Source organism: Rosa chinensis, chromosome 4 (assembly GCF_002994745.2).
Source record: "Rosa chinensis cultivar Old Blush chromosome 4, RchiOBHm-V2, whole genome shotgun sequence".
Taxonomy (NCBI): Eukaryota; Viridiplantae; Streptophyta; class Magnoliopsida; order Rosales; family Rosaceae; genus Rosa; species Rosa chinensis.
Genome location: NC_037091.1, coordinates 8,833,769 through 8,847,268, shown reverse-complemented (window position 1 = coordinate 8,847,268; position 13,500 = coordinate 8,833,769). Strand labels below are relative to the sequence as shown.

At 38.8% G+C, this 13,500-nt stretch overlaps 1 protein-coding gene across 1 annotated transcript; it reads right to left on the bottom strand.

The window, feature by feature from the left end:
* Positions 1-6,505: 6,505 nt before the first annotated feature.
* Positions 6,506-12,920, bottom strand: LOC112196672 (PH, RCC1 and FYVE domains-containing protein 1). The gene is made up of 9 exons (XM_024337076.2): positions 12,525-12,920; positions 11,799-11,885; positions 11,491-11,580; positions 11,282-11,368; positions 11,093-11,194; positions 8,363-10,402; positions 8,096-8,242; positions 7,475-7,845; positions 6,506-7,115 (listed from the first exon to the last, which is right to left on the bottom strand). The coding sequence occupies exons 1-9, from the start codon at positions 12,570-12,572 to the stop codon at positions 6,767-6,769; spliced, it is 3,321 nt and encodes a 1,106-aa protein (XP_024192844.1). The 5' UTR covers positions 12,573-12,920; the 3' UTR covers positions 6,506-6,766.
* Positions 12,921-13,500: the final 580 nt, after the last annotated feature.

The following is a 13,500-nucleotide window of genomic DNA, read 5'->3' as shown; positions in this document are numbered from 1 at the left end:
GGGATGTCATGAATCCAAATTCCACAGAAAGAAGAAAAAAGAAAAATATTACTCTAAAAAATTCAAAAAGAGTAATCAGAGAAAGAATTGGAGATTCAAGAAGAGCTCCAATTACAAGAAGCAACAGGATGAAGATCCAAAAAAGAAATTCTTCAAGAAAAAGAAGAATACTCAGCAGCATAAACAACCTAGCAAGAAAGCTTGCAGATGTTGGTTGTGTAAAGCTGAAGGGCACTATGCCAATGAATGCCCGGAAAAGGGTAACAGATCTACTAAAGCTCTCTTTGAAGAATATGAGCAAATAGTAGAGGTAGCAAACATGAAAGGCTACGAAATAGCCTATTCTGATGATGAAGATGACGACAGGTCAGTCTATTCTACCTGGTCTGAAGAAGAAGAAAGTTCATCAGAAGAGTCTGAGATAGATTCTGAAGTAGAGTACTTCGAATCCAGACAAATGAACGTTTTGAAAGTCAAAAACTGGGAAGAAAGCAAGACGGAATCCTTCATGTCTTCTTATCAGGTCAACCCTGGTTCGTTCGTCTGTGACTACTGTTTATGTCACGAGAAGAATGGTCTCCCTATGTTCTGCGAAGAGTCTAAGAAGACTTATCACAAAGAATGCTTCATAGCTGAAGCAAGAAGAAAAACCAAGAATGGTCTTGTCAGCCAATGGATTGAGCAAGAATATGAAGAGTATTTCGCTAAGAAAAAAGCGAAAGAAGTTGAAACTCTGTTCCAGGAAACCATGGAACAAACAAAGAATGTTGCAACAACTGTAGTCCAAGAAACGACTATGGAACAACCATCTTCCTCAGAAGTAAAGGAAGAAATCATCGGTGAAGAAACAATCGATGAAGATATTGAACTGGTTGAAATACCAGAAAATGTTCATCTCTTAGAAAGACAAGAGATAGCTGCGGATACTGGTACATGGGATCTACTTGGCCAACCTTCCGGCAAGTTTGATTACAAAGTCAGATATGATCCTCCCCCTGGTTCAGTAATCCAGACAGCAAAGAGATAACTCCTACAGATTGGGATGATGATGACAAATCACCCACTCAGGAAAATGTTCCAGAAGAATGTAAACCATTCATTCCAACGGAACAAGCTCAAGAAAATGAGCTTCACCAATCGAAAGTCGTCTCTACAAGTAGATACAGCAACTACATAGAGGTCGGACTCAAGTTCCCTGATCACAAGAAATATCATCTACATGCTTTTGTAGATAATGGATCAGGCTTTACTGTTGCAAAGAGATTTGCAATTCCAGAAGAACTCTGGAACGAAGACAAGAAAAAGTCAGCTACTGGTGTTACATTCGATGGAAGCCATCTCACCATGAAGAAAGTAGCAAAAAATGTTCATATCACCATTGGTGGAGGAACATTTATCATCCAGAATGTTTGGCAATCTGAAGGCCAAGGATCTGATGTCTTGTTGGGCAATGATTTTATTCTCCAACAACGATTCATTCAGGATGAAGAAGCGATAGGCTTCAGAAAAGGAGAACGGGTGTTCTGGGCTGACCGCCTCACACATGCATTCAGTGTAGTCGGTCCCGGTTTTACTACTCAGTATCAGAGATCGCAACAGAATAGTGGTGATCTTACCCCCTACAAACCCAAATTTCAACCCATACTCCAAATCAAACAACAAGAAGAACTGCTTGTTGAAGAATCTTCAGAAGAAGAAGAAGAAGCTAGTGAAGATGAAGAAGCTAGTTTCATCCACGAGCACAACCTCAAGCACTTTCAGAACAAGCTTGAGTCTCAACAAACCCCCACTCTTGACAAAATCAAGAAACTACTCGAGCAGAATGTGGACACAAATCCTCAGAAGTTTTGGGAAAAAGACCCAGTGGTCTGTGAATTGAGATTGCATGACATGAATGCCATCTGCCATGTCAAAGCCATTCCTCAGTACAAAGAGGAAGATCAAAAAGAATTCAGAAGTGATATTGAAGATCTCCTGAAGAAGAGATTAATTCAACCTTCCACTAGCCCTCATCATGCTCCAGCATTCTACGTGAGAAATCATGCAGAGAATCTAAGAGGAAAAGCTAGAATGGTTATTGACTATAGAGATGTCAATAAGAAGACTGTCAAAGACGGATATCAAATCGCTCAAATCAGAGTCCTGATCAACCAGCTCAGAGGAGCTAAAGTCTTTTCGAAATTCGATGCAAAGTCGGGTTTCTGGCAGGTCAAGATGCATCCTGAGAGTGTACCTCTCACTGCATTTGGAACACCACAAGGTCATTACGAGTGGCTAGTAATGCCTTTTGGTCTCAAGCAAGCTCCCTCAATCTTTCAAAGAAAGATGGACAACATCTTCAAGCATGTAGCGGAGTTCTGTGTCGTCTACATAGATGACATCCTGGTCTTCTCCAAAAACAGAGAAGAACACATGAAGCACCTCCACGAGGTAGCAAAGCTGATAGTCCAGCATGGAATTATCCTAGGTGAGAAGAAAATCTTCTTTATCCTCGATGAAGTTGATTTCCTAGGAATAAACATCAAGAATGGAGTCATAAAGCTCCAACCTCACATCCTTGAAAAGATCTGGAAGTTCCCAGACAAAATTCCTGATGCTAAGAGTCTAGAGAGATTCCTTGGTGTCATAAATTATGGGAGAGATTTCATCCCTAGAATCTCAGGGTTAACAGCAATGTTATCTCCCAAGACAAGTTCCAAAAGGAAATGGAACTTCACAGAAGATGATGAAAAGATCGTGAAGCAGATAAAAGACCTCTGCAAGAACCTCCCTCCTCTTCAACAACCAGAAGAGAATGATGAAATTATCCTCCAGACAGATGCGAGTGATAATTACTGGTCCGGTGTTGTTCTGGCGAGAGCGCCTGGAACTAACATTGAAAAGATCTGCAAATTTTGTAGTGGCAAGTTCAGCCCTGCAGAACTGAATTATCCCACAGGGGAAAAAGAGATTTTAGCTGTCAAGAAAACAATTTTAAATTCTCCAGCTTATCTGGGAAAAACCTTTACTGTCCGCACCGATTGTGCTAGAGTAAAGAATTTTAAAAATTTTAAACTTGACAAAGCTGCTGATAGAGGAAGATTAGCCAACTGGCAATTGTTTCTTAACCAATATGATTACACTGTTGAATTAATTGCAGGAAACAAGAACTATCTTCCAGACGCATTGACCAGAGAACTGGCAATGTTCAGCCAAAGAGAAGACGACGAAGGTCGTAATCCCAGAAGCAGAAGGACTGGGAAAGAACAGGAATCTGAAGAAGATCCAAAAGAAACCAAGGAAAAAATCCTTAAAAGGTTTCTGCTAAGCTCAAAAGGCTTGGCCTCAACTGATCAATCCCAGGGTAAAGGATTGGCTAGCCCGTCTCAAACGGCAGACGGTAAAGGCACATCAAGACCGTTGACGGCTGCTGCTTTGCCAAAAAGCAGACCAACTCCTAGTGGAGTTATAAATGTTTTTAATTACGAATTAAGAACTTTTGATACTCCTGTGTTCAGAACTGGCAGGAGACTAGCATATCACCAGAAGGCAATCCTGGACAATCTCTTATTTGCCTTTCAAGAAAGAAGCAGTGGATTAATGTTCCCAGCTCTGTTTGCATTAGCTGAAGAACTCTACGAGAATGGTAGACCACAAGGAGAAGAGCTTCATACACAGCAGAGTGCTGTAAGGAAAGAAAAACTATCCTTCCTTGAAAGTCCAGAAAGTGCTAGGGTCCCTATCATAGCACTCAATGAATCAGATTGGTATGAATTCCATAATCTGATAGGAAGGCACAATCCTGAAAACCTAGTTCCTCCAACCCTCTTTATTGTCTCAGGACCATATGTTGGAAGATACCTGGTAAATGTTCAGAGTGAACATCCTCAAGAACACAAGCTATGGCTTGTTGAAAATGGTTTTGTCCATAATTTATGGACTAAAACTAATGATGATCTGAGAGGCTTGCCGCCTATTATTGTCAACACAGTCAAGAACATCAGAAAAGACAACTGCATGCTTCGTCTGAAGTTCAGATCCACACCTCCTGAATGGATCCAGAAGACAGATGGTGAAGTTGAATATATTCCTCCGTATCATTATGTGAGAATTATTCAAAGAAGATATCTTCAACCAGCCTGTGTAGCATACAACGGCCAACCGAATTCTAGCATTCCCTGGATGAAGGCCATGGCTCTTGACTACATCAAAAAGATCATCTCTGAAGACATCAACAACACATTCCTGGCAGCAGGAGAAAAGACAATTATCACTGCTTACGATCATCCTGACGTAGTCAGCAGCGATATATTCCTATCTCTAACCAGAAAAGAGATAGACTCGACAATGGCATGCATGCGTTGGGTGGAAAAGCTTGAAAATGACAACCACTACAAGATGTATGTTGATACAGACGTCGAGGATAATGCAACAACAACTCGCATGGCCCAGACAGACAACAACTCCTTTGTCTTTGGCCACCATTCTGAAACGGACGAGAACATGTGAAGCTACAGGTGAAGAATCAGCACCAAAATAGCAACTGTAGAACTTTAGACTTTTCTAAAGCTACTTTTGCTTTTTCCTTTTCAAAAAGAAAAGGTTAAGTGAAAAACATTTCACTTTTTCCTTTTGCTTTTCCCTGACCGACCTCCACTAGCAGGAGCACTACGAAAAGCAGAAGTCACGGAGTTGTCCTGTAGATTTTTGCATTTTGAATTCTAGTTTGAGTTCCGCTCCCTATATAAGGAGCTTCAGCTTCTCTTAGAAGGCATTCGAAAATGAGATCAGAAAACTCCTCTGATAATAAAAATAGTAGAATAGCAGTGTGCTTCCTTTCCTGTTTAGGTGTGAAGTAGTGTGCTTCCAATACAAGTAAGTAACTGTTCTCATTCTTATGGATAGCTAAACAGCTTTTGCTGTTTACCTGAGAATGAGGCTCTGATTGTTTAAAGTTTTATATGTATATTTGAATAAATAAATTCAGATGGATGTTCACCCACTTCTTTAATTTATAAAATGTTTATGTCATTATCTTTACATATTGTAATCATCTTTATCATGCATAGTTTACTATGTCAAAGTTTGAACATTCGAATGCATGCATCCCATGGAAAGCTAAAGTTCTAAAGCCTTACTGTTCAGCCAAAAGAATCAGTTTTAAAACAGAAAAATTAGGACAAGCAGCAGTGATTCCGCCCTGTGAGTAGCCGTTTAGACAGGAAGTCGTTAGGCGAAATGTGGCATGTTGAAGGCTAGTCTTGTTTTTGTTTTAATGTTTTTTATTGTTTCCTTTTGACTGAATAAAACGGTAGAAGAATCTAAGGTCAACATAGGATACAGAGGGCATTTGTTTGTTAAAACTATCCATGTTAGTCTTTGTCTGTTGTCAATAGTGAAATACCAAAGTGTTGGGCAGTTGGGAAAAATACCAAGGATTTTTGGGTATGCGGGAATTACCCCGGATCACAATGATCATCTCGAAATCAGTGTTTGGGTTGGAAGTAAAATCTATTGCCTGAATATTTGAAGTTGTTTCAATATCGATAGAAAAAGTTTTCATTGGACTTCATATTGTCAAATTTGATTGCACTATGTTGTGTTTCTTCATTTAGATTCTCCATGAGCTTTGATCATAGTTCTAAATAATGACTACTTTAATAATGAAGACTTCTTTCTTCTTGTACCGACCAAATTCAATCGTAAAGAAATAGTGAGAGAGAGGAGGAAGAAGGAGAAAGGCTTCACCGATAACTATGAAATGGTTATGACGGCGATTTGCAGTTCAGTTGGAATTGTGTTTTTTTTTTTTTCCTCTCTCCTTGTTTAGTTTTTGGTTTTACTTTTTATTTTAATTTTTTGTTATTTCTAATTCAACTTAATTATGGGCAAAATAGGATTGTTAAGAGAATATTGGGTGAACAAAGAAAACAAGTGGGTGGCAATAGCCCCACCTTTAGACAACGTATGGGTGGCCCAAATTGTGTGAAAATGACATTGCCAACCACATAGAAGCTACTGATCAGGTCACTTCTGCTTATATAAAATAGAGATCTTAATTAGATTCAAATATCCACATCACTGTTACTGGAGTATACTATTAATACAGAAAAACAGTTGAGAATTTGTACAAACTTGGTTGTCACCTATACAATATTGTGGTCTACATTTTGGTTGGCCAAATTAGATTTGCATTAAATAATGAACAGACCATATGAGAAGATAACTCTATCCTATGTTCAAGATTAGGACAAGATTAAGGCCTGCACATACATACCCCAGTTGGGTAAAAGAACCTATACTTCTGAAAAAGTATACTATTTAGAAACAAAAACTCCTAATAATCATATTAGTTAATTCAAAATCAAAATCTCACCCAACTCATAACTCCCAAGTCCCAACATATACATAAATTTCTATCTGTCAGCCTTTAATATGGATTGGACCTGCAACTATTTTGGCAATAAGATTCATTTCTGTAATTAACCTCTGAGTAATGAATTCCACTTCAACATACAACAGAACCTATAAAATACACTCACTAATATGGATGAAAAAATTACAATGAAGGTTGCATGCCTTTAATTTGCACAAGTCTCACAGTTCTGTCCCTCTGATTCTCTGAATATATGACATGTTTTCTTTTTTTCCATGGTAAAAGTAGAACTCCTCTCTATCATTCCACTACCAAAACAAAGGCTCTTTCTCTAATGTACACCTACCTGATTCATATACTGCAATTCTAAAGCAGAGTGCTGATCCTACTGTAAGAGACTAAGTTACGAAACTATGTATCAGAAGATGAGGCTGCCTCAGTGTTGTTTTGATTTGAAGATGAGGCTGCCTCAGTGTTGTTTTGATTTGAAGATGAGGCTGCCTCAGAACTGTTTTGATTTGAAGATGGGGCTGCCTCAGAACTGTTTTGATTTGAAGACGGGGCGGCCTCAGAACTGTTTTGATTTGAAGATGAGGCTGCCTCAGAGCTGTTTTGATCTTCAGGAGGTTCTCTAGTGCTGGACGATGATGGTACACTTGGAGGAAGAGGAGCTGTCCTCGGTTGACTGTATCTTCTAAGCAGCCTTTCTCTGTTGTTAGTCCACCATTCTTCTGCCTGTTGCGAACTAAACCTCCGTTTACTGCAAAAGTATTGGTTGTAGGTATGAGAAGACTGAAAGAGAGCGAGATGAAAATGGTTGAAGACATGAGGTTTGAGTAGAACTTTTCCTTGCAAAACTGCCTTACAATGAAAGGGAAGCCATGTGATTATAGACTACATATACTAAAGGTACGTACCCGGACAATGTGAGACTATGCCAACATCATCATCATAAAAAATTATGAACTATGGAAATGAGGGAACTAGTGAAAATCTTGATTTGAAATCTTTCAAATGTGATAACGAGAAAAGAAGTCTTGCTTTACTTTGTTAAGTTGTGCTTGTATGTGCATCTGCAGATGTCTAATCACTGAATGTTGGTAAGACTAAATATTTTACCTGAATTTAACACGCCGGAAAGCCCTAGCACCATTTGGTAGATGAAGCAGAGTTACATAAACACCTGGTTCAAATTGTTCAATGACTTCCCTTTGTCCTTCGGTCTGCATTGTTGATGATTCATTTGACTTCGAGGTGCTTGCTGAGCTGGTTTGAGAGTCAGCAGTCACTACATGGTCATCCACTCTGTTCTCTGCCATTTTTGAAGACTCAGGTACCGAGGAAGACTTATCAGCTGCACCTTGTTGATCATGGTCTAAGCTTGATCTTTCACTGTATGTGTTTATAAATTCTTCTGCTTGAGCACGCAATGATTCGAAGTTCTCGTTGTCAAAAACCTCAGGAGGCAACTTGTCTGCCAATTCTTTCATCTGCACATGAGAGAAAGGCCCACAAGGACACAACATCAGCATACTTCACCGAAAGAAAAAATATACATCAACTTTGGTGCCACTGATACTAAACAATTTGTGTTATGACTTATGAGAACAATATCACTGTGCTATTTCCAGGTTCATCCTACTATCCTAGCCACTACCATACAGAACAAAACAAAAACAGACTAAAAAACAATAATAATAAGAAAAAGGAATTTTGCAATACTAAGTAAAGTTTAGAGACCTGTTCTGTTATGGACTTGACAAGTTCCTTCACGGCTCTGCACTTGGAAAATTGTTCTTCTGCTAATGAACTAGCTTCTTTAGCATTTTTATTTAGTTTTCGAATCTCCAGATCTTGAGTATCACACTTCTGCTTCAGACTTCTGACCTGAAGTGATCGAAGAGAGGAAAGTGTACCAAATGTTATTTGGTTTCGAAATTTCTACACTACAAATCAATATAATGTTGCAACCAAGGATGTAATTCACAAAAGGTGTAAAACTAGTACCTGGGTTTGCAACTTTGATAGTTCGTGAATCAGACTGTCATTTGTCCTTTTAAGACTGTCAATAACACTTCTAGAAAATATAGGAGTTGCAGACCGTGGAGGGCTTGGTCTCCTTGAATATGGTGAACTAGATCTTGACCTTGCAGTATTAGACCGAGGTGTTACTGGTATAGCAGGCCTCAAAGCATTTTGAAGAACACTCAATGAACTTGGAAATGCAATATCTTTCAGTTGTAAAAGGGACGGAACTTGGGAAGCCCTAACTATAGAAGGAGATTCCGATCTGCCCCCAGCCTTCATTGACTTAATCTCATGATATTTCACTGGTTCTATGATGGGAGGAAGCAGAATCCTTGAAGATCTAGCCTCTCCCCTACTAAGACCATCTCTGTCCATTGAACGGGCGATTGTAGCTCTCCTACTAACAGTACTAGAATTCCCAGCCTCAGCAGATTTAAGCTTAGCATAACAAGAATCACATACGCGATGCGGTTTTCCAGGAGTGGGAGCCAATGCAGCCCTCAGTGCTTTTTTGGAACTACAAGCATGGCAATGGACTAGTCCACAATTATAACAGTTATGCCTCTTCCTAGTAAAACCAAATGCCTGTCGACAACCTGAGCAAACTGATTGATCAGCTCCAGAAACCCATTTATGGATACATATACTAGATGTGAAGTTTGAGCCACATGATATGCTTTTCACATGCCTATCTTTCAGAGCTTCAACCATAGTTGGCGTTCTCCGATCTTCGGTGTCCCCATGTCCCAGTCTTCCATTAGCACCTCTGCCCCATGTGAATACTTCACTTCTCGATGTCAGGACAGCAACATGATGGGCTCCACATGATATTTCTTCAACAAACTCACCTACCAATTTATCCTGTACTAAGCAAGGTGCTTTCCCATCAGAACTAGGATTTCCTAGTTGACCATATGCAGTACCACCCATGGTAAACACATGACCAGATGTGGTGAGGGCAATAGTCATTGTGTGTCCACACGCTAGCTGCTGGAAATTATAGTCGATAAGTGAAGAGACACAGGTAGGAAGAAGATATGTGTCCTTGCTTCCATGACCTAAACGATGTTTATCACCATCACCCCAAGTGAACAGCTTTCGAGATGAAACATTTACACCAGACTGACCCATAACCTCTACAATAGCTGCAGTATGCCAAACACCACAAGCTACTTTTATAGTCTTCAGCCCACTCAATAACTGCACCTCCCTTGGATATGCAATACTCTCTCGATCTCCATGTCCCAAAACTCCAAATTTTCCATCTCCAAACGTAAAGAGTTTGCCATTATAAGTTGCCAAAGCTGAATGCCATGTGCCACATGCAACCGACAGAACCTGCAGTCCTTCTAAAGAACCAGTAATCCTTTTAGGTAGCCAGTGGCTAACATCAGTTCCATGACCAAGAAGTCCAGCATTATGTGTACCATCACCCCAAGTAAATAAATCACCAGACGTAGATACAGCACATGAATGATACTCGCCACATGCAACAAATTCTACATTATTAAGAGCCAGGAACTCAACAAGGCGAGGGCGACTAAAGTCTCTATCAATCCCATGACCAAGTCTTCCACCAGATTCCTCTCCCCAGGTGAAAACTTCACCTTGCCTTGTTACAAGAGCAATATGTCTAACACCACAAGCAATTTGATGAACATCAAGAACAACATTCGACTCCAAGGGCTTTGGAATAAGCACATCAGTGTTTATAGGTATTACATTTGCAGATCCATCAGGTACATTTCCATCAGACCAGATCTCTCCCCACACATAAACATCTCCTAGTGATTCTATGTCATCAGGTCCAGACCCTCCACTTGAGCAGCTAGGAGTGCTTGAAACACTAACTCGAAAACCATCTCCTGTACTTGTTCTTAGTTGCATATTTGCACGTTCTGCACCCACATCTGAGCTCACTGATTCACGAGAATCAACGGATACCCTACCATGGCTTGAAGTGTCATTTAAGGTCACTCCAGAATGACGGCCACTAACAGATTCACTTCCGTCGTGAATCTGGAACATTAACAAACTTAATCAGATCTTTTCAAAAGAAAAATATTGCTGAAGATAATTTCCGAAATGACCAAGAAAATTATGCAACATTCTTTTTTGTGATATGAGTAATGGGAATTTCTCATATATAATGCATGAGATGGGTGAACACAACTGCCCAATATATTGATGCACTAATGATAAGCTACTTCTAGTAGTACTTCTCCATTTTTTATATTTTTTAGAAAACCTTAAATAATATGTTACATGGTTGACTGAAAATTGAAATATAGTTTCAGCTTTACATTAGTAACTGAATTCGTGTTCAAAATAAATTGCTGAAGCCCTTCAAACCAATATAATTTGGTAAATATAAGAATAAAAGTAACCCAGTTCCTAAGAAATATAAAAATGAGACATTTAGAGAAGACAGTGCGCGTCAAGGATCTCAAATATTCTTATAGAAACATTCAGTACGTTTTCAAAGGCCATTAGGATCACATAGACATGTTTATTGCTGCGTTAACCAACTATACCTCAATCTTAATGCAAAATTTTGCATGATTTTTAAAAGTGGGTGTCACAAAATAAGTGAAAGAATTCCAGAACTTGCTCTTCTCTTAATTCAATATATGTGCAGAAGGAGAAGATCGCAGAAAGAGCAATAACAAACATAGTCCTAAATGCATTTTTGTTTAAAAGGAAACTTACTTCAGTAAGATCACTCTTTGTACGCCTATTACGCTGTCCTCTAGAAATTATTGCCTTAAGGCCAGCAATCCATGCCTCTACCTCAGCTTTATCCTTGCAGACCTATAAAGATGATTAATGAATTTAAACTTTTCATTTCACTGACCATGATAGACAAAATTGAAACTAACACTTCTTGATTTTGCATACCAGATCAAGTGACCGTTCACCGTTATTATATAGAAGAGAAAATGATAAGTAATCCTTTTCTGGACGCAAATATCTTCTAAACACAGCCTGTCGAGCAACAGTAAAAGCATTTATTTTTCATCAACGAGCAACGACTAGTTCATAGGTATACTGCAACGCAGGACTACAATAACAAAGCGTAAAATATCAATTAGCTGTTAAGAACTCACTGTTCTCTGTCCGGGTATAATTCTAGATACTGTCGATAATTTCAGATGTCGTTCTTCTCCATGTGATAACCAGACTAGAGTGGTTTCATCCTGTTAATGGTACTAAAATTGAAATCATTCAAGCCGTTGAGATACATAACAACTATGCATGGAGAAAAGCTCATTGATAAATGATCTGTGCATAGAAGCACCAAGATACTTGACTGCATGACTGCAACAACTAAACTGCTAGAAGATGTAAACAGGATAAATAACTTGCATTGCTATGTAATAAATCCAATATCCCTACTGTATAGAAGATTACTTACCGCAGAAAGTCTGAATGGACGAAGCTTTGGCTTTCCTTTCCGGCTGTACTTAATCAACTGGGTTCCTTTTTTTAATGCAATGAGTGACTTCATAAGAGAAGGAAAATCAGGAGATGAAATATTGACAAAAGCACAGAGATCAAAATCTTTGATATAGACCTTAAATGGTAAAGTGGTAGTGCATGTTTAACGTCACGTACAGTACTTGTGAAAAAATGCAAAAATACTACCAAACTTTGGAGAAGTTCGTGTTCCAGCAAATCACTTCTCAAGTTCAATACAAAGAAACCTTAATTTGTTCGGAGTATTAATGCATGTAACTTCAAAGGCAAACCGCGCTATACTACGCCCTTTTGTTGTTTATATTCTTCTTATGTGTAGTCCATAAGTCTATTAGTTCACCACTACTAAAATACATATATCTACTTTCTTTATGTGATCAATTAAAGACTACATTTTATAGTTTCATCTTGTTGCATAGCAAGTTATGATCATTGGGTATACATCCTTTTCAACATACATGCACTTTCTTCAGAACTATCATATCTATGTTTCTACGAGACATTCATCAAACACAAATAAGAATCACCCAGATTTCATTCAATTCTTCCCTCTTCTCACAAATAAACTGAATGACGAAAACCCATAAACAACACCAAAAATTAAAGGGAAAATTATAAAAAAATATATATAAAAAACACAGAGCGTAGTGATGGGAATACTGACTTGCTCATAATCACGCTCGATATTCCCAAAGATAGAAGGATCTGCCATTCCATCTGAAACAAAGAAGAAGCAGCTCGACCGACAACTGCATCGGCGACTTCCCTTCACCACTCTTCTTCATAGATGCATATGCTTTCGTCTACTTTGGCTCTCATCAAAATTCCTAGTTATCCTTCTAACCAAACAATGTGATTAACACCATGCACACATTCGGAACCTCCAGAAAACCACAATTTCTCACCAACAGCTTCAAACTGATTGAACCGCAATTGAAAAATATTTGATGAATTCACAAGATGGGAATGTTGGAGTTTCTGGGAATTGGTTCTTGCAAATTGACCAGGGCCAGATCAGAGAGAGAGAGAAAGAGAGGAGTGGAAATGAGAGGGCAGTAAGAAAAGGGATGTCACATGTTTAGGGAAGTTTGAAGCTCAAAAGAAAAGGGGTTGAGATATTGGCGCGACTCTTGTTCTTCCTCCACGTCCACTAACGAATTAAACTACTTTTCAAATTAAATTATTAAAAATAATACCCAATGTGCCACGTCATTTGAATTTAACTTTTTTTTCATGACAAATTACTTTTTTTTTTTTTTTTAACTTTTCAATCGATCAGCATTTTATATGTTATAATCACTTGGTGTGGTAAGGTTGGTCGAGCAACCTAGCATAGAACCACCATATCTAGCGTTTGAGTCTAATTCCCTCTAGTTTGTGGCCAGTGGGTTTGAGGGGCATTCGGGTCTGTGCGTCTGCAGCAGAGGGTTAGTATAGCTTTGTTGGGATACCCTCATGGGCCTCGGTTCGTATATTGAGTGGGTGAACAATTTACTTGTTAAGAGAGGAAATTCAAGTGTTTCTTTTTACCTACCCTCGGATTTTCTATGCTCTACATTATGATTTTTGTTCCATTTAAAATGTTGCACCCTGAATTATAGTTTGTTCCCAATTTTGTACACCCTAGTAGATACCATCTG

Bases quoted from the DNA above. Each gene is read 5' to 3' on its own strand.
- LOC112196672 (XM_024337076.2), bottom strand. From the start codon at position 12,572: ATGGCAGATCCTTCTATCTTTGGGAATATCGAGCGTGATTATGAGCAA. The intron at 11,369-11,490 runs GTGAGTTCTTAA...GTTGCTCGACAG, and splicing joins TTATACCCGGACAGAGAACA to GCTGTGTTTAGAAGATATTT. The intron at 8,243-8,362 runs GTACTAGTTTTA...CGATCACTTCAG, and splicing joins TATCAAAGTTGCAAACCCAG to GTCAGAAGTCTGAAGCAGAA.